Source organism: Natrix helvetica (assembly GCF_964273705.1).
Source record: "Natrix helvetica genome assembly, chromosome: 3".
Taxonomy (NCBI): domain Eukaryota; kingdom Metazoa; phylum Chordata; class Lepidosauria; order Squamata; family Natricidae; genus Natrix; species Natrix helvetica.
In genome coordinates, this window is record NC_138549.1 from 36063091 (window position 1) to 36083724 (window position 20634).

A 20634-nucleotide genomic window follows, 5' to 3' on the forward strand; every position below is an offset into this window, starting at 1 on the left:
TTTAGACAGATAGTATAGACCAATTGACTTAAGCCTGACCCGCAGATTTAGGATTAATATTACAAGGAGTGGGCAATGTTCAGTTTTACAAATTAGCTTTTCTGCATTTGAGGTTTTGCTAATTAGTAATTGCCAAGTGCTATATCTGTAGTATTTTATGCCTATTGCTTCTGAGATTTAATAAAATGAATGAAGAATAAAGTGTAGCCAAAATTAACTCACATTATCTCAATCACTTGTCTTAAATACCGTAATCGCTTTTCCAACAATACTCCTTAAATTCCAAATTACAGATATTTAATATCTGCATAATTTTGTAAATATTATGTAAAGTTTCATAGAATACAGATTTACATTGACATCCACTCACCACCTGTTTTTTTATTTTTAATACAACACAGGGCAACAGCTGTCTCCTTGGATTCTCATGCCCACAGGAAAGCAATACTCACAATGTTCATGGCATCGTGCCAAGAGCTGCAAGTCATCTATATGATAGTAATCATATCCAGAAGTCCCCAGCACTTCAAAAGGCAAATATCCTATAATTGGTGGGGCTCTGTATTAAAGATAAATAATTTTGTTTGCGTTTTGCAAATATGAAGAACAGCATTTGAGTTCTGTGGTCCAACAGAGAAAATTCCAACATACAGAAGCACAACTAACTCAAAGGGATAGGTGTGTCATTGCTGTGACAGGAAGCAATGACACACCTATCAGAAGACAGGAAGAATATATACAAATACCTTGCAAAAATCTTACCAAATCATTTTTAAATATTGGAATAAGGAAAAAAAGCAGAGGAGTTAAAAGCAAAATCAGTGGGAAAAAGTTAACTAATTTATGACTGGGAGCAATACAAGCTACTGTACAAGACTGGTATCAAACAAAAACAACTAAATTCCAGGTTGAATTTTAAAAAGAAAAATACAGTGATAAGGAAAAAACAATGTAAATAGTTTTAGGCAACACTACTGCAATAGATTGGTGAAAGTACTGATAGAATGATAGCCATGTCTCAAAGGCTATCATATACCCTGTCTATATAATTTGATATCACACATTGAAAGACAAGAAAATGTGTGGTAAGGGTTTTTTGGTTGTGGTTGTTGATTTTAAAACCGAACATTAAGAGTATACGTAACAATCTCATATACAATTTTGAGACTACCATATTCTAGATATAACTCATTAAAAACAGGATGCATATAAATTAATAATGGTTCCATTATTAAGACTATGCAGTACTACCTGGGTCAAAACTGAAAGTTATAATTAATCAAAATTAAAGTGGGAGCTAATTTTTTTACAATCTGCCTTCCTCTGACAAATCTTTTGCATCATTTTCTGCCTACCCAGTTGGCAACCTTATAAATGTTCAAAATAAATAAAAGAATACAATTTTGGAGGGTGCCCAGTTCTAAAGAGCAGCTTTTGAAAGATAGGCTTCTTATATGAGTAAGTTTAAGTAGCAAATACTTGGTCCCATGTTTCTCCTAATTAGATTACCTTGGAAAATTCAATTCAATGTGATTTCTTTGTTTATTTAAGAAAATATACCCTTATGAATACAGAATTATATTGTTTTTAAATTTTTCTTGATTCTAGTTTTTGCATGAACTTTAGGAATTCAGTATATATCTATATTCTGCATATTGTCTGACTAAAAGTCCAATGCAACCACATTGGTTAATTTTTTTACAATATATATTCCACTTTATATCAATGTATACCAGAGGTTCCCAATCTTTTTCGGTTTGCGGCTCCCATAACACTTCAGATTTTTTCCGCGGCTCCCTTAATAGGTACATCCGATTTTTTTTAATTTTTGACTTTTTAAGGATTTGGAAATCTACTTTTTAGTTCGTTAAGGTTAGGTTAATTGAAAAATAAATTAAACACGAGCTTTAAATTCACAATTTATTGAACATCGTTTAATGATTTAAAATTATTAATGGGATGGATGGGCTTGTTGTTCGCTGCACAACTTCTCAAATCTTGGATCAGAAAAATAGCTTTTGAAAAGTAACTTAACCACCACACTAGCCCAGTGGTGGGCAACCCTTTTTTTCAACTGAGCCAAATCTCGCCAAAACCACGATTGAAATTTATTTGGAGAGCCGCTCTTGCTTAGCAACCAAAATTTTGGGCTCAATTGTGGTCATATGTTGTTTTTCTTTCTTTCTTTCATCTCTCTCTCCCATTTTCTTTCTTTTTTCTTTTTCTTTCTCTCTCTCTCTCTGGCTCTTTGTCTCTCTCTCCCTCCCTCCCTCTCTGTCTCTGTCTCCCTGTATCATTTTCTCTGGGTGTCTATCTGTCTCTCTCTCTCTCTGTATCTCTGTCTCTCTCTCCTCCTTCCCCCATCTCTGTCACTCTGTGTGTGTGTGTGTGTCTGTCTGTCTCTCACTCACTCTGTGTGTGTGTGTGTGTGTGTGTGTGTGTCTGTCTCTCCCTCTGTCTCTCTCCCCTCCCTTCCTCTCTCTCTGTCACTCTGTGTATGTGGGTGTGTCTGTCTCTCACTCATTCACTTAATCACTCACTCTGTGTGTGTCTCTCTCTCTGTCTGTCTATCTTTCTCTCCCTCCCTCCCCCTCTCTGTGTGTGTGTGTGTCTGTCTGTCTGTCAGTCTCTCTCTGATTCCCTCCCTGATTCCCTCCCTCACTCCCTCTGTGTGTGTGTGTGTGTGTGTGTGAGTGAGACAGACAGACAGAGAGAGGAACAGAGAGAGGGAGTGAGAGAGGGAATCAGAGAGAGACTGACAGAGACGAATCAGAGACGTACTTTTAGCTACCTGGCAGCGGCGTTTTGCCTTGGGGGACTTCTCAGAACTTCCCAAGACTTCAGAGGGAAGTTTACAGCCCTCCCTCGGAACGCTTCGGAGGGAAGCTTCTGCAAAGGCGAGTGGCAACAAGTCTCCCAGGCTTTAATTTGCCGAGCTGTGCGCACGGGCCTGTTTTCCACGGCGTGGAGCAGCGGCGAGATTCTGGGTGGCGAGCGATGATTCCAGGGGCCATCCGGGAAGATGAGGAACGTGGGGGGGACCCTGCCCCCCCCCACTGATGCCCCCCGGAATCATCGCTCGCCGCCCAGAATCTCGCCGCTGCTCCACACCGTGGAAATCAGGCGCGCGCGTACAGCTCGGCAAATTTCAGCCTGGGAAACTTGTCATGCCCGGGCTTTTGCAGAAGCTTCCCTCCAAAGCCCGAGAGGGACGTCAGCGTTAGACCCAGCGGGCGCAGGTATTAATTGAATATTTCACGGCGCCCTTATGATGATAGCGCGGCTCCCCAGGGAGCCGCGGCGCACACTTTGGGAATCACTGATGTATACAAATAGCCCATTCAATATACACCATATACTTCCAAAATTACAAAAATTAATTTATGTCGATTTAATGATTATTTTAATAACTTATGCCATTATGCAATTATTTATAGAACAAACACCACTTTATAAAACTTAATTCATGTCAACAACAATAATCAGGGGAGGGGGCACAGTTTATACTAACCTGTGATCCAGAAATAAAAATTTCCATTCCAAACTGTGTCTTGAAGTGAATTCCTCTAAAGATTCTTCAACTATGCACATTTCCTACATTAGAATTAAATTCTGTTAAGTGGTAGTAGTGCCTTTCCTCCCATTCCATTCATTCCTTAAAGCACAGGAAAGAATGACAATAAAAGGCTAAAAAAAACCAATTATCGGACTCAAGAGCAACAAAAGAAGAAGAAATTCCATTGTGAAGTGGAAAGTATTCTAGGTTTGCATTTTGTTTACAGCATGCCAGATCTGCCAGATCTGCTTAACTGAAGCACTCACATCCCCACACACAACCTAGCAGACCCTGTAGAAGATAAATGCTGACGCAATCCCTTTTCTTTTATGGTATACAACTTAACTCAGCTAAAATTAAAGGAGTTGACTGAATGCATGAAAAATGTCTTGCTATACATTATGACCAAGTAAAGATTATTCTCCAATAGGAGTCTTATTCCTATTGACCTAATTAATGTATTGCATTAAAAAAATTTCTTTTGCATACTTGATCATAGTCAAAACTAATTTCTGGTTTTGCCTATACATGCAAAAATATTGGACAAAGGACTTAATTAATTGCAGCGACATATGTAAGAAAAAAGTAATCTCTAAGAGAAAAAGCCAAACAATGTTCATAATTTGATTGGAAATAGCATCTGCAGATAATAACTTGTTTTCCTTTTAACACTCCCTGTATTTATATTTATTTCCATTCAGGAGCATATATATCAGCCTTCCCTGCTTTGGTTTTCTGTAGGGAGGCTGGTACTACAACTTCCAGAATTGCTAGGCAGTATCAAGATAACTTTCAAAATGTTGCCACATCTTTCAGGCTGCTTTAACGAAAGGAAGAAGTGCTGAGCTAATTCTCTCATTAGAAATGATCTGCAGTATTTCTTCTCAATCATTTCCAAGGCATGCACAATCCTAGATATCAATGTTATTGGTAAGATTCTAAGACAGACAAACTTGCCTTTAAAAGCTGAGGCGTGGCCAGCCGAACAGTAGCAACAAAACAGATTTGTTTTCCTTGTGGTGTTCTGTAACCCCTAGGAACAGCTTCTTCAGCACTGTGACAGTCAGATAGAGGCACTGGATAAGAAAATTAGAAGGCAAAGGATTATGCCTTTCTGGCAAATTTAGCTAACTCTTTTATACACATGAAATGTACTAATATGGAACATCCCACATCATTATATCTGAATGCACTTTTCTGGCTGCATGCATGCATGCATGCATGAATGTATATATAAGAAAGCTAGGCCGTGTGCTAAGATAGTAAATGCCCCGTGTCTTCTAATGTGGACAGGAAAAGTGAGATTCGGCTGTGAAAATAAGTCAACTGAATCAGAATAGTACTGTAATTGGAAAGGTACTAATTTGCTATTCCAAAACACCATGCAATGGCCCTGTTTGGGTCATTTCTAAATTCCCTGTTTTATCTTGGGGGGCTTGGCTAGGAGGTGTCATTTATTTCATATGTAATCCACAAAGTTCAACCTTCACCAATTTACCAATCATAAAGTTTTATTTCGACTTGCAGCACATTTTAAATGTTAAGGACTAACTGGAATGTTTCAGGAGATATGTGACTCAAAAATGCCTGTCTTGCCTTTTAATATATTCTCTAGGAAGGACAGGCATTTATAGGCTTCTATCATGATGAGTCATTAGTCATAAACAGGACATCTATGTTCTCATCAGTGCATATTTTGGATAGATGGTTCTTATCCAAAATCTTTTGAAATGTCCAACAGCAGCTTTTAAAATGAGCAATCCTTTTCTCTTACCAATTTAAAATTAGTAAGCCACTATTTTACCAATTAATACTAATGCAACTTAATTAGATAAAGATCACATTTTTTGTGTAAAGAATAAACAGAAATCAATAAAATGCCAATAAATAAATAAACCAGAGGAAAAACTAGGAAATTATCCTGCTGGTGCCAACTATGTTGGTTCTAATTCTAATTCTGACATCTGAAAGATAAAATTGCTCTCAAGCTGAACTTGACTTCTGATATTCAGTATACTGACATGTTCATCTTGTTTTTTCAGGAACAGTATAGTTTGCCTTATTCTGGGATGCTTCATTAACTTCCCAATCTTGCCTATAGCCCTGATATTAATGATTTCCAGTTCTAGTATTTGACCTCCTATCCAACTTGGCCATTTGAAATCTGGTAGGTACTGCCACTACTACACCTTAGGTGCATTTTAATAAATAAATGAATAGAAGATAAACAATAATTACATGAAGGCAATTTAGCAAGAAGTATTTGTGGCCCTTTTACATGGGGGTTTTCAGTTACTATATGTTTATTGGGCAATAATCATTGATGTAAAGAAAGGAGAAAAGATGTAGTATGGAGGAATTTACTTCTCTCATAAAATGAGAATGGAAGATACAGATTTCTAATAGAAAGATGTCAGTAATTTTAAAATGGTTAATTGTGCATTCTAGACCAGAAGACAGAGAACATATGATTCCTAAGAAGAAAAATAATGGAAGAAAAATATTGAATAAAAGATAAATATGATAGCTAGACTTTGCTGTGAATGCCAATGTCGGAAAATGAGTTTTTACTGAGCTGCTAATTATACAAATATGACAGATTCAAAAAACTGAACACAATAGAATAGAATTCTTTATTGGCCAAGTGTGATTGGACACATAAGGAATTTGTCTTTGGTGCATATGCTCTCAGTGTACATAAAAAGACAAGATACATTCATCAAGAATCATAAGGTACAACACTTAATGATAGTCATAGGGTGCAAATAAGTAATCAGGAAACAATATCAATATAAATTGTAAGGATACAAGCAACAAAGTTACAGTCATGCAGTCATAAGTGGGAGGAGATGGGTGATAGGAACAATGAGAAGACTAATAGTAATGCAGCAAAAGTGCTCCCCAAACAAGATTAATTAATGGGTTATTCTGAGAAATTGTTAATTTTTCCTGCATTTAAATTATGACTAAAAGAATGTTAGATGTCTGAAGCAGATGAAAGAAAGATGTCCTTGAGGAATGACATGGACAGCATGTAGAAAATACTGTTTGATTAAAGAAGATCATGTGGCCAATGGACTATCTGTTTTGATCTGCAGGGTGAGTTCCAGCCATAACCATATGCATTTTGAATTAATTCCTATAAAGCTCAATATTTTTTGCTTCCTTAGCAAAATGTTAGGAATTTCAATTTGAACTATGAAATGCTAATTGCATTTAGAAAATATTCTTTGTTGTGCCAGTAATGTTAATGCTGACCTCTGAAACATTTTTAATCCAAGCACTGAAAGTCAGCAAGTCATCTTTTTTAATACCTTTTAAGTATTTTTAAAATAGTTTCTTTTTAGAATTATATTTCACCATGTAAATGTGGTCATAATTTCTTCCTATAGAACTGAAAAGTTCTTACCATGATTGTAAGATAGAAAATTCCCTACAAATTTTATGTATTCATATGTTGGAAAATCCTTTGGATTCGGACTTCCTCGTAGAAGATGGCAATAAAATTCTAAATCCTCATTACCTAAAATTTAAATAAAATACTACAAGACATTAGTGAAATAATCATTATTTGTTAATTATACAGTTTCTTATGAGTTATATAATTACACAAAAAGAAAACCCCCCAATGAATTCAGTGATGCACAAGATTCATATCTCAAAGTTTTGATGAAGCTTTGCATGAATCTAGGTTGTTCAGAACTATAAATAGATATTTCTCATGCATATTTAAATCAAGAATTGAGATTAACACTTTTCCCATTATTCAGTATCATTTTATGAAATAAATCACACAGACTTAAAGATAATGAAAAGCAATGGAATGTAAAAGGCATTTCCCTTTTCTTTGCAATGTCTCGTTTTCAAAAATAAAAAATAAATTTTAAAATCTACACTTGTTATAGTGAAACCTTTATCTATTTCCCATATAATATTTTTCTTATAATATTTTGTTTCAAAAATCATTTTGTACTAAAGAAACATAAATTTTGAGACTTTGAGAAGAGTCATATTAAAGGAATTCAATATATAATCATAAAGTATTTTATTAACATGTCTAATTTCTCTAAGACTACAATTACTATAGCTGAAATCAATTCCATTTTAAGTTATAATTGTGTTAAATTGTACAGATGGAAATATTGCCTACAGATATCTTTAATTTGAAAATTAAAAGTTAAATGGCTAATCAACTCCTTCTTTATTGTCTTATTTCATTTTGCATTGATCACAATATTTTAAGCCAATTTAAAAAGTTATTTACAAACTTTTTTAAATCACTCACATTTTAGATAATCCGATGAAACAGTATCCATTAGAAGCATATGAGAGGATAATATTTTAAAAATATCGGAATGTTCTTGTTCAGGGAGGAATTTTAACAAATTTTGATCCATGACTTCAGACTGTAAAATGACAAAACTCTATTAAAACGAAGATAGAAAATAGGCATCCCCATTCTTTGCAATCATTTTGAAAATATTAAATTTTTAATTTTTACATCAAATCTGCTTTTATCCTATATATAGGCAATAACCAAAATGGATAATTTGATTTCATGATCAAGGTGATTGTCTCCCTAAATTTCAGAAATGATGAAACTTTTCTGAATCTGGTTAATATTGACAGCAGACTTCCAAGTCCATCTCTTATTCTTAAACGAACAACAAGAACATTTGCTTGTATCCATCTTCTCACATCTCACCTGTTCTCCAAAAATCCTTAACAACTCCAGAAAACGCCATTATCACTCTGGGATATAATTCATCTGTGCCTGGAAACTTGAAGTAGCATCTCCTTACTTATTCTGGGCTGTAAGTTCCTTCTTACTTTTACTTTTCCTGTATAGAAAAGTAATGGGAGAAGGCACAGCCAAAAGGGAGATAATTGATGTATCTTATTTAACACATTGGCACACCAAGTCTTCCTTTGTTTTTTCATGGCATTGAATCAAAGTCAAAGAAGTATTTTTGTTAGGTTGCCTCAGGAATTTTCTGTCATTTTGGACTTTAGCTTTCCTGAGACAAGTCTAACAAATCTGGGCAACTCTACTGTATTCTTGCCTCATTTTTCATTTTATACTCTTTTAAATCTTATCTCTCGATTTCCTGTGTAATCATATTTCCAGTTTCTCATCCACTTGGAATAGTCTGTGCCTTTAGTAATTTAATTGTCAGAATTACATTATCACATTTTTTTTCACTCCTAGTATAGAATGTTTAGTTTTTCAAAATCCTTGCATACACCCTCAGATGTCACATTCCTTTCTAATAACAGTTCCATAATGTTGCCTCTTTTCAAAGCGCTTCCAAGTTTGGATTGCAAAATTCTACATAGTCACAAGAGGACAGCAAAGAGATTTAATCAGAGTTATGGCATTCTAATGCACACTCCATCTCTTTTACATGAATCACGACATTGAATACACATAAAAGGCAAATTCCTGTCCAAGATTTTATCTACTAATTTTTCTTAAATTGGTCAAAATAAATTTCATGATGGCACTTAACAATATTTATGGCTTTTTAAAGAGTCCCTTTGAGAGTGTTAGTGCACGGTAAGTAAGATACAAAATGAATGTATTTGAACCACTCACCGGCAAGTGCCCAAGAAGAGGTGTGATGCTATCAGAAACATACATGATGCTTCCATCAGTGGTAACTGCTATAACAAACCCATCCAGTGCCTACAGGGAAAAAAGTATGGTAATTCTCTAAAAGAGGTAATAAAATGATGATGCTTGTATTGCTATTGAGAACAGGAAGTTACAGAAGACTTTGAATATGGCATAGAAGCCAGATATGTGAATTCCAGAGACTATGAAGAAAAAGAGATTTTGGACAGATTTTATGAATTGATCCAAAATACATGTAAACTATATGCGGCCTGTACACAATTTATATCCAAACCTCAATTATAAACTGCCTATTCCTTCAAGCTAAAATGTGAGCTCTTTGGAGCATTTATTTATTTCTACCTACCCCAAAAGGTTTATATAACAGATAGATATTCTATAAATAGCCAATATGGTCATGTAAAATTGTGTATTATGACTATATTGTGACAAGAAATGTCCTTCCCAGTTGCAATTATGACCCAAGGACTACAGGTAGTTTATATTTCGTTTTCTCTTCTTGTCAATCATTTTATATAATTACTTGGCATGCATAGATAATAGCTTTTTAGTTATTTGTCTTTTACAGAGATCCATCAACAATTATAGTTACAGATTGAAATATCCATCTTATAGAATACCATCAAATTTTTTGAATGAAATATTCCAAAACTGGAAATATTCCAGACATGCTGATCAATTCAAAAGCCACCACTGATAACTCTGTTGAAGTCAACATATCTGGAGGGGACATTTCTTTAGAAAACCATTCATATTCAAAGTTTTGTAAAAATTGCAATTTTCACCTCCAACATCAGTTGAGTGAATTCTTCATTGCTGAGAAAAGAGGGCTTCCATTCCTGATGAATATCACAAAGTTCTGTCTGTGCTGAAAATTCTAAACAAATTAAAATATCTTATTATAAATCCACTAATGACTAGGCCACAGCACAACTGCTATAAGATTTATTTAACAAGTTTATCTTGACTTCTATAAGGAATTTACAAAGAGAAGGATTTTGAGTTCAATTGCAGAATGATTAATTTGCAGAATGTATCTTCTCTTTAAAGTGGCCCTTGGTTTCCACAATATACAATTTTATCTTTTAACATACAAAGTCTCATTTTTTTCTTTACTTCCCCTTAAAGGAGAAAATCACACAGAGTGATCTTTATTCTCTTTCATCAACCTTTCAAACCTGAAGTTTATTATAATGATAAAAACTTTCTTAAATTAAATTCTGGGTGTTTATTAATACCTGCCACACATGGGGTAATATTCTAGGACATTGTGTTGCATTTCGATTATTTGATTTTCATTATTTGATCTTGATCCTGTTATAATTGTTGGGTACTGCATATCTTTATACACATTAAACATATAACACAGGTAAGTACACATATTTTGAAAGACACATGGAAAAGCTATTATCTTCCAAAGAACTATATCTATCTATCTATCTATCTATCTATCTATCTATCTATCTATCTATCATCTATCTATCTATCTATCTATCTATCTATCCATCCATCCATCTATCTATCGCTATATCTTTCAATGGAAAGTCAATACTTTCACTTACATATTATTTGTTTTTAAAAACATATTGTCCCCTATCATTTGTGAAGGATCCCTGGAATGTAATTACTGTAAATATATAATAATTATAATTAATAATTCATATTTTGGCTTTATATCAAAGCCATGTATTTCCAAAAGGATTACACACAGCATGTTTTGTACCCATCAGATTCCTTGCACATCCTGATATTTTCATTAATTAATTAGTTTAACTAAATGGGAGATTACTATATGGGACAATCAAACTTCCACTCCCGCTGCGACTGTTATTTTCATTAATGTGTGTGGCCTTTACCAAGTGTCAAAGGTATTTTCAGAATCTTTTTTAAAAACAGTGGAGAGTTGCAGGCTATAACTCTCTCAAACTTCCCATGATTCATATTTGCTTAAATTCTTATTTCTGGCAAATTGGCTAAATGGGGGTTTGTTAAAATGTGTTTTTTAAATAATTTAAATAATAGAACAATTGTAAAACATTTAAAATTTAACCCATCTTAAGTTTTAGATACCCTGATGTTAATGAAGTGTTTCAAAGCAGAGCAATTAGAAACTAAAAGATCTCAAACTGATTTCAAAGGAAAATAGTTGTTTTCAGCTAAATAACAACCTGTTGCAGTAAATGATTTACATTCAACTCTTAATTACAAAGCAATGGATATTGAGACAACTCAACAGAGCCATGATGGGAAACCTATGGCACGCATCCCACAGGTGGCCAGCGGAGCCATTTGTCAGGGCATGCAAGGCTTGCCCTGTCACCTGGCCAGCGCACGTGCACACGCTGGCCAGCTGACTTTAGCCTTCGTTTGAAGCCACTTTTCACCCTCCGGAGGTTTCCCTGAAGCCTCCGGAGTGCGAAAAACCAGCCCTATGGGCAAACCGGAACTTTAAGGACGGACTTCCAGTTTGCTCGTAGGGCCAGTTTTAGCCCTCCGGAGCCCTCAGGAGGCTTCCCTGAAGGCTCCGGAGGGCAAAAAATGACCCTACAAGCAAACCAGAAGTCACTTCTGGGTTGCTCATAGAGCTGGTTTTAGAGCTGGCTCTAAGGACAAATAAGGACAAACTGGAAGTCCGTTCCCAAACTACCGGTTTGCCGGTAGGGCTGGTTTTTCGTGCTCCAGAGGCTTCAGGGAAGCTCCTGAAACCTCTGGATGGCCTCTTGGGGGGGCGGGGGGGCTGTTTTCATCCTCCCCAGGCTCCTATAAAGCCTCTGGAGCCTGGGGAGGGCAAAAAAAGCACACCAAAAATAGGGGGAATGCTGGTCGTGCATGCAGGCGTGTGCGCTGTGGTTGTGCGCATAGAATTATGGGTGTGGCACGCCCGCGCATGAACCCCCTGCACTCTGCCTGCTTTTGGCACGCAAGCCAAGAAAGCTTTGCCATCACTGAAATAGAGTCATTGTTAGTTTTAAAGATAACACAAGAATTACCATTATGTTTCTGGAGAAAGCCAATGACTTTTTCAAGAACTGTTGTTTTGTCCATTTTACGTGTGTTTCCAGGAAGCATTGAGCTGAGTTCCTTAATGAGAACATTGAACTGGTCACGTCTCTTCTTTTCAGACTTATTACGTGAAGCCCTATGAACAGAATTAAATTGTTAGTAGACATGGAATCACTCATGTTTATTTATTACTGTGATCTGTTCTTAAGAAAATTAATTCTTTACATTAGAATGATATACGTAAACTAAAAGACAACAGAGTGCTAAGAGAACAAAACTGCTTTGGTTGAAAGTATGCCCTAGTGTTGTAAATTCAAATTCCTAAAGCTAACATATGAAGGAAAGAATCCTGCATTTCTCACATACCCATGTTCAATGCAAAAATGCAAAAAAGAAAAGCAGAAAACAATTATAGATATTTGTACTACCAGGTTTCTTTGCTTCTTGCTGTTTTTCTTCCTTAAAAAACTATGTTAAATATACAAATACATTTCCCAAAAAACTGGCTACTTACCTCTTTGCCCTGTCTTTCTCATCCTCATCCATCAGATTGTCTGAACAGCGTTTTCTGTTGAAAGAATTACGAATAATTTCAATATGTAATTTCACTAGATTTCCTTTATGCTTGTATTTCAAACAAAATAAATGTGCCATAACTTAATTTATTGTGACACTATATTTAAGTCAGTAGCTCTAGGAATCATCAATCAGTACTCTTGTTTTCTTGTTTTAGTCACATTACAGCCATTTCTGAACAATAATTTCCATCCATCCATCCATCCATCCATCCATCCATCCATCCATCCATCCATCCATCCATCCATCCATGGTTTTGGAAGAATGCCCCAGAAATATCTTGATGCATATAGAATGTAACTTTTCCCCAAAGTTCCAATGCAAAGGCTACTTGCAAAATAGCATTACAGAAGTGAAAACATGCAGTATGAGACCCTGGGGAGGAATCAGCTCTTGCATATTCAACATAAGATACAAGTCCATACAATGTTTTTGGAAGTGATTTGCCATTGCCTTCTTCCTACAAGTCAGAGAGAGTTACTGACCCTAAATTACACAGTTAGCTTCAAGTTTAAGGTAACAATAGAACTCATGCTCTTCCATTTTTCATCCCCGTGCCTTCAACCTCTACACCAAACTGGCTCTCCTACACAATTAAGACACCTCAAAAACGTTAACGTAAGTATAATTGTTTATTGGGATACTTTGTTGTTTTCAGATAGATGCAAACAAGCAAATACATAAGGTCTTATAATATCTAATAATTAACAATTTAATTATTCATAAATTGAGGATTTGTTCTGCTAAAAAAAAAAAAAATCAAAGCACTCATTCATAATGCAGCAAATCAGCTTCAAAATTTTCCTGGGCTCTTGCTTACATCCAAACTGACCATGCCATCAGAGATTCACAAAATGATTTCACTATTGCCAGCCCAACAATCCAATATATATCTACAGGTATATACAGGTATCCTCGACTTACACTAGTTCATTTAGTGACCGTTCGAAGTTACATCATCACTGAAAAAAGTGATTCATGACTGTTTTTCACACTTACAACTATTGTAGATCCCCATGGTCATGTGAGCAAAATCTGGAGGCTTGGCAACTGACTCATATTTATGATGGTTACAGTATCCTGGGATGATGTTTTGCGACTTTCTAACAAGTATAGTCAATGGGGAAGCCAGATTCACTTAACAACCATGTTATAACTTAACAGCTACAAGTGATTCACTTAACAGATGTGGCAAAAAAAGGTCTTAAAATGGGCAAAATTCATTTAACAACTGTCTCACTTAGCAACATGAATTTTGGGTTCAACTGTGGTCATACGTTGAGGATTACCTGTATTTTCAACAATCCAAACCAAATATAGTTATGATGACATTTCTTTCAATCTAAACTAGCCTATATATCACCTTATTTCTGCATCATCTGTTAGAATAAATTTCAGCCACTGTGTGTTTTAGTAACACATTTGTTTCCCAAGTACTTGGCTTAACAACTTGTTTATCCCAACCATGTAGTAGACTCCCATCCACATGAAAAAAAAACGTTTCTGTATTACTTCTTACATCCCCAAGGAGTTGTGCATGTGGCAAAAAATATTACCTAACTAAACAAAAAAAACATGTTTATATTTTCCACTGAAATATTTTGAAATATTTGATTGTGATTGAAATATAATTATTTTGAAATACTAAATGGCAATTATTATTTCTGAATATTAGTTAGTAGTAAATAAAGTGATTTATAATGTAGTGCTTTCACAGACGGTGATACCAATGTAAGACCTGGACAAGCAAGCAGATATTCTGATAAAAATCCTGCTTGTTTTTATCCTTTTGCCAATGGCATTGGAACTCTTTGAAGAAAGAACTAGCCTTTTGATTAAAATCAAGTGGGTCCAAATTTGGGTCTTTGTTGACTGATTGAAATATTAGATCTCTTTAGTTTAGGAAAGACTTGCCTGTTTTATATTATTTCATTTATGTTATCATTTTTTTCTATTTCCAATTTTGTATAGTCAAAAATACAGCTGGCTGCTTTCCACAAGGACATCTACTTCTGTAACTGTATATTTAATAATACTGTATATATTTATTAGTTGCAGTTGTATAAACTCTATATTTTAAAACATTCTCTAATACAAAGGATTAAAATATAAATAAAGCTGTGAAGTCAGGTTTGTGGAAAATGGAATAGTTTTCTTATCTTCTAATTAAGCTTTTACCAAAAAGAGAGTAGCAAACATGGTAAACGAATATGAATAAAGATAACCATCTGTACACTTCAAAGTATGCCTATCCCCATCCAGTAATGGCAAACAACCTTCTGAACACAAGAGAAAAAGTAGGTCAGTTGGGCAACACTGTTCTTGTGATGCAATTGTAATGGTTGTTTTGCAGTCAACACTTCCTGAGTTCATTGCAGCAATGAAGACTCTATGAAGATTGTCTTTGATGATATATTTCATTAACGTGGTACAGGTTTAGCTTTTACACTAATACAAAAACAAGAATAGCAGCCTGTGAAATGGTTACGAGAAGGGTATAAAGCTTGATGAAAGCTCATGCACCAAAATTTTTGCTCATTATATTCATTTCCAAATAACTATAGGAATACATACAGAGCCTCTCTGTGATTGAGATGTTTGATAAACAAACATACAAAGAAACAAGCACCTAATTTCACATGTGTTGCAGAACATGGACATTCAAGAACATGCTAGATCCATTCCTCTTTAATTTTAATAAATTACAGGTAGTCTTCAAGTTATGACCACGGTTAGGACAAGACTTGTCGATCAGCAACGTGGTTATTCAGTTGCACCTTCTTTTATGACCTTTTTTGCTGCAATAATTTATTCTTATTTAAGGGAGAGGGGCAGTTTAGAAAAACGAAAAATAAATAAATAAACAAACAAATACATAAATATTTCACACCAAAGAATTTCCAGTGAAAGTGTTTTTCACTAATACTACATCTCTACTACATCTCTCCTGGCAGACATAGCCAGAGAAATAATGATTTAGAAACACTGACCCAAAAATATTGGGTAACTTAATAAAATATTATGTCTTTCTAAATGATTGAATTAAACTGTCCTGTCTACCCAGAATCCAGAAATCACAATTTGGTGGCAAGCCACAGTAGTATCAGTAGAGGCAGGATAACTCATGGATAGATGGACAGCAGACAGAGGGGTGGCCTCTCTTATTTTACTTGTAAGTCATCAGTGCTCTTCAGAACAATTGTCCAACAAATGTTTGTTTTCATAGTTTTAATCCACATTTGCTACATCCTTAAATCAAATTCTATCAGGAAATGTTGAATTCAGTTTATCCTTCCACCAGAAACAAATATATCTCAGTATATTGTCAATAAGCACAACCTCTTTACAACTTCTCATTATTATTTTTAGATATACACTGTCCTGTAGCACAGGAGGTAACAAATTAAAAATTATTCTACTTTATTGCATTTGAAATAATTCCAGTATTTTCTCTGGTAAAGTTTCAAAATTACTATGTCAAATTTTTTTCTTAAAGTTCAACTTAAAAGTGATGCTTGATTCTTCATTGACATAAATTCGATTTGGTAGATAACTATAACATACGTGAGTTAAGTTTTAAATTAAGGCATTGACATCATGCAGGATCTTTATGTTCATTTAGTTTTCTAAAAGATAAAATTAGAAAATCTATTGTTTCCATGAGTCTTCATCTATCCATATAGTTTTCACATATACAACAGGTTTAAGATAATCAATTATTAAAAAGCAATAAATCTAAAACTAAATGATTATAAATGATAGCCAGAGGTCCCCCCAAAAAAATATTAGAAACAAATAAAAGAGATGAAATAAAAACAGAAACTACAGCTAGAGGGATAGTTAAAATATATTACAATATGAGATCAAACAGGAATATTAAAATCAAAGCCGGCCATGAAGAAAATATTATGCAGGTTAATTCACGACAGGATATTTGACAAGACATGCAATGTTAATTCTTCTGATGCATTATGAATAAAATATGTTTTGCATGTATACTCAACCACTTAAACCAGTGTTTCTCAAACTTGGCAACTTTAAGTCCTGTGGACTTCAACTCCCAGAATCCCCCAGCCAGCATAGCTGGCTGGGGAATTCTGGGAGTTGAAGTCCACAGGACTTAAAGTCACCAAGTTTGAGAAACACTGACTTAAACTGTAGCAATATAGTTTATCATTTCCAGGCATGATCTAATAGTTCAGAAATACATTCTGCCTACATAGCAATAAGATGGTAACATCTAGTTGACACTGAAAAGATTAAACAGGGTCAGAACAAATTATGATTTGAATCTGAAATGGTCATAAATCCCAGGGCTATAGATTAGATTGGGAATTTTTTAAAAAAAAAATCATCATAAAAGGTAATCAACAACCACCTCCAGATTGTAATCAACAAGACTGCTTGATCTGTGTGTTTTTCTCTGCAATGAGAACCAATAGACCCTGCTTTATTCTATAGAACTGGGATAGTGAACCTATGGTACGCGTGCCGGAAGTGGAGAGAGCCATTTCTCCAGGCACACGAGCCGTCGCCTGTTGCTGCCCAGCTGGTCTTCACGTATGTGAGAGAGCGCCAGAAACCGGAAAAACAACCGCCCGGAGAGCATGCACGCGCCAGGCAGTTGTTCTTCTGGTTTCCGGTGCGTGCATGCTGCAAAATTCCCGAAGACCAGCTGACACACGCATGCACACCGGGCGGCTGCTGTTTTGATTTCTGCATACGCACCGGCCAGCTAGTCATTGCATGTGCACCAGAAACCAGACACCACGTGGCCAGTGTGCATGCACGCATTAGAAATCAGAAGAGCTGACGCTCCCGTTTCGGCACTTGGTGACGAAAAGGTTCGCCCACACAGCAATAGAAGGTCTGTCCTTAGAGAAGCATTTGAAAAAGTGTTTTAAAACATGTTTCTTAAATTATAGACAGTTTTATGAAGAGATACAGAGATTATGATAAAAATAAAATGTTTAGACAAATTATACATATAGACCAAACTAAACTAAACTACACAGAATGCAGAGACTGAACAGTCTAAAAAAGGAAAGATTTGTTTTTAAACATTTTTATTTTTACATTGCACATAGCAGCAAAATTTGGATTCTTTGCTCAATACTTAGGATGATGCTGTACTGCTATTTCTACATTAAAAGAGATACCAGAGGAATATTTCAAAACCTTATTGTAATGAAACTCCTGAATGCATAGAACTAAAAGTTGGCATGTTATATATGTACTATAAATGGTATGCTATCCCAACTATTTTCATCCCACTTTGTCAAAAATGAATCAGCTGCAAGTCTAGAGATGTGTCAACGGTATAAAAAATGGCAAGTATGCCTAAGCAATCAAAGCATTAATCCGTTTATGACCAAAAAGGGATATGGCTTCAATCATGTAGTGGACATGTCAGATCAGCTATGTTTGATAGCACTGACTGCTCCTCTGGATGCCCTGAGACACTTTTTTTTTTTAATTGTTCCATTATACCCTGTAGATAAATACCTATTTTCTTTGAACTCTGTTATCAAAGCAGCTCACTTTGAATCACTTTGCCCTCAGATGTTAAAATGCAGTTGGAGAAGATGTCAAAATCTGAGCTATATCAGAAGGTAGTCTCTGTTTGCAGGAACCTCTAATACCAGAAGATGAAATCACATCAGCACTCTGGTTATTACCAAGACAGCTGACACATCTTGGGAGGAGGGGGAAACAGGGTCAGAGGCAGTGGTGGGATTCAAATTTTTTTACTACCGGTTCTTTGGGCATGGCCTGGTGGATGTGGCATGGCTTGATGGGCGTGGCAGGGGAAGGATACTGCAAAATCTCCATTCCCACTCCACTCCAGGGGAAGGTTACTGCAAAATCCCCAATTAATTAATCTAATTAATCGTGTATACATATAGTGGAAATCTATCACACTGTTATGTTTCATGATAAAGAATGTTACGCCAAGTAAAAATAAAAGTAAAAACAGTGGGCAAAAGAAACTTGGAGGGAAAGAAAAGAAAATATAGCTAAATCTAATTTATCCCAACACCATTCATTATGCTTCGCCATACCTTTCTTTCTACCCTTATAAACTATCCTTGCTTCTCCCACATCCGAACAACATTTCATACATTATCTTTTGAGGTTATTATCTGTTCCATTCAATCATATCTTCATTTTCCTCCCAAACCATTTAAATCATGTTGGTTTCTCACCACAATGGTTACTGTCACTGAGATTTAAGAAAGCTACTTTACTGATAGCAATAGCCGTTAGACTTATATCCTGCTTTACAGTGCTTGACAGCCCTCTCTAATTTTACAGAGTCAGCATATTGCCCCAACAATCTGGGGATACACCCCCATTTTACCGACCTCAGAAGGATAGAAGGCTGAGCCAACCTTGAGCCCTGTGAGATTTGAACTGCCAAATTGCAGGCAGTCGGCAGTCAGCAGAAGCAGCCTGCAGTACTGCACTCTAACCACTGCATCACCGCGGCTCTAAAGCAACCTGTTCTTCACTTGAATCTAGAACAGTGGTTCTCAACCTGTGGGTCGGAACTCCTTTGGGGGTCGAATAACCCTTTCACAGGGGTCGCCTAAGACCATCGGAAAACACATATTTTCGATGGTCTTAGGAACCGAGACACCAATTTTATGGTTGGGGGTCACCACAACATGAGAAACTGTATTAAAGGGTTGTGGCATTGGGAAGGTTGAGAACCACTGATCTAGAAGATATAGGATATAGAAGATATAGGAGTAAAGTTCCTCACCTTTGTAAAGTGGCCTGTGTAGTAAGTTTCTACATTCTCTTTAACATCAATCAATCTATTTTGCTTAGCACAGTATTCTGCTACCTAGGGTTTTAGAAGGAAAGTTTAAAGTTCCTGTATTGGATCAAGGTAATATCCCTGTGTTGGGTCATAATATTTCATGCGTTGTTGTGCTTCCCTTTGTGTCATCTGGCATCCGCATCTAATGACACCCTTGTTAATTAATCATTTAGGTCAAATGAACTCTTGTTTTCTTCATTAGCAACTAGCCCTCCAAAAATATTTAAAAGTAGGGTTCTGCTATGCTACCATAATTGCTGTAACACAGCAATTATTGGATCTAAATTTTGGATTTAAGACTGGAAATATTTACTGGCTGATTTATGCCCATCTGTATATAGTTTGATATTAGTTGTATTAACTATATATCTCTTAATATGTTTATCTTAGTTTTTGTGACCACATTAAACTGGTTTTATGCTTTATTGTAAGAAAATAATCATCACTATCAGGCATAGAGCAATCTTCAAACACATGTTATAAAAATGGTACAAAAACTTCATATTTTAACATTTTTCCAACTTTACTTTCAATCATTGTTAAATGAATACCGTATTTTGGGGAGTTTAAGATGCACCTTTTTCTCTCAAAAAAGAGGTTGAAAATCTGTGTGTGTCTTATACATTCAATACAGCATTTTTGCTTCCCGAAACCCTGCTCCCTTCACCAAAATGGCCATGCATAGCCTTTAGGAGGCCTATAGAGTGCTCCTGGTGGCTGGGTAGGGCAGAAATGAGCAAAAACGGGCTGTTTTTTTGCTCAATTTCCCCCCCCCCCCCCAGCCCCCAGGAGCACTCTATAAGCCTCCTAAAGGCTATGCATGCCCTTTCTTTGACAAAAATTGGGCCTGTTTTCATGAAAAATGGGCTGGTTTTTGCTCATTTGGGGGGAGCCACCCTCCCAGGAGCACTCTACAAGCCTCCTATAGGCTATTCATGCCCTTTTTTGAAAAACAAATGGGGCCATTTTCACAAAAAAAAGGACCGTTTTTGGGAGGTCTGCAGAGTGCAAAAAGTTTTTTTTTAATTTGCCTCTTCA

At 35.8% G+C, this 20634-nt stretch overlaps 1 protein-coding gene across 1 annotated transcript in view; it reads right to left on the bottom strand.

Moving 5' to 3' along the window:
* NPAS2 (neuronal PAS domain protein 2) overlaps positions 1–20634 on the bottom strand; it is a 61941-nt gene that overhangs the window by 21685 nt on the left and 19622 nt on the right. The window contains exons 2-10 of the mRNA XM_081949123.1: positions 12709–12762; positions 12182–12330; positions 9977–10068; positions 9153–9242; positions 7842–7962; positions 6966–7079; positions 4514–4632; positions 3512–3594; positions 453–559 (exon numbers count right to left, since the gene is read on the bottom strand). Of these exons, the coding sequence (XP_081805249.1) occupies positions 453–559; positions 3512–3594; positions 4514–4632; positions 6966–7079; positions 7842–7962; positions 9153–9242; positions 9977–10068; positions 12182–12330; positions 12709–12762 (929 nt within the window). The remainder of the gene's footprint in view (positions 1–452; positions 560–3511; positions 3595–4513; positions 4633–6965; positions 7080–7841; positions 7963–9152; positions 9243–9976; positions 10069–12181; positions 12331–12708; positions 12763–20634) is intronic.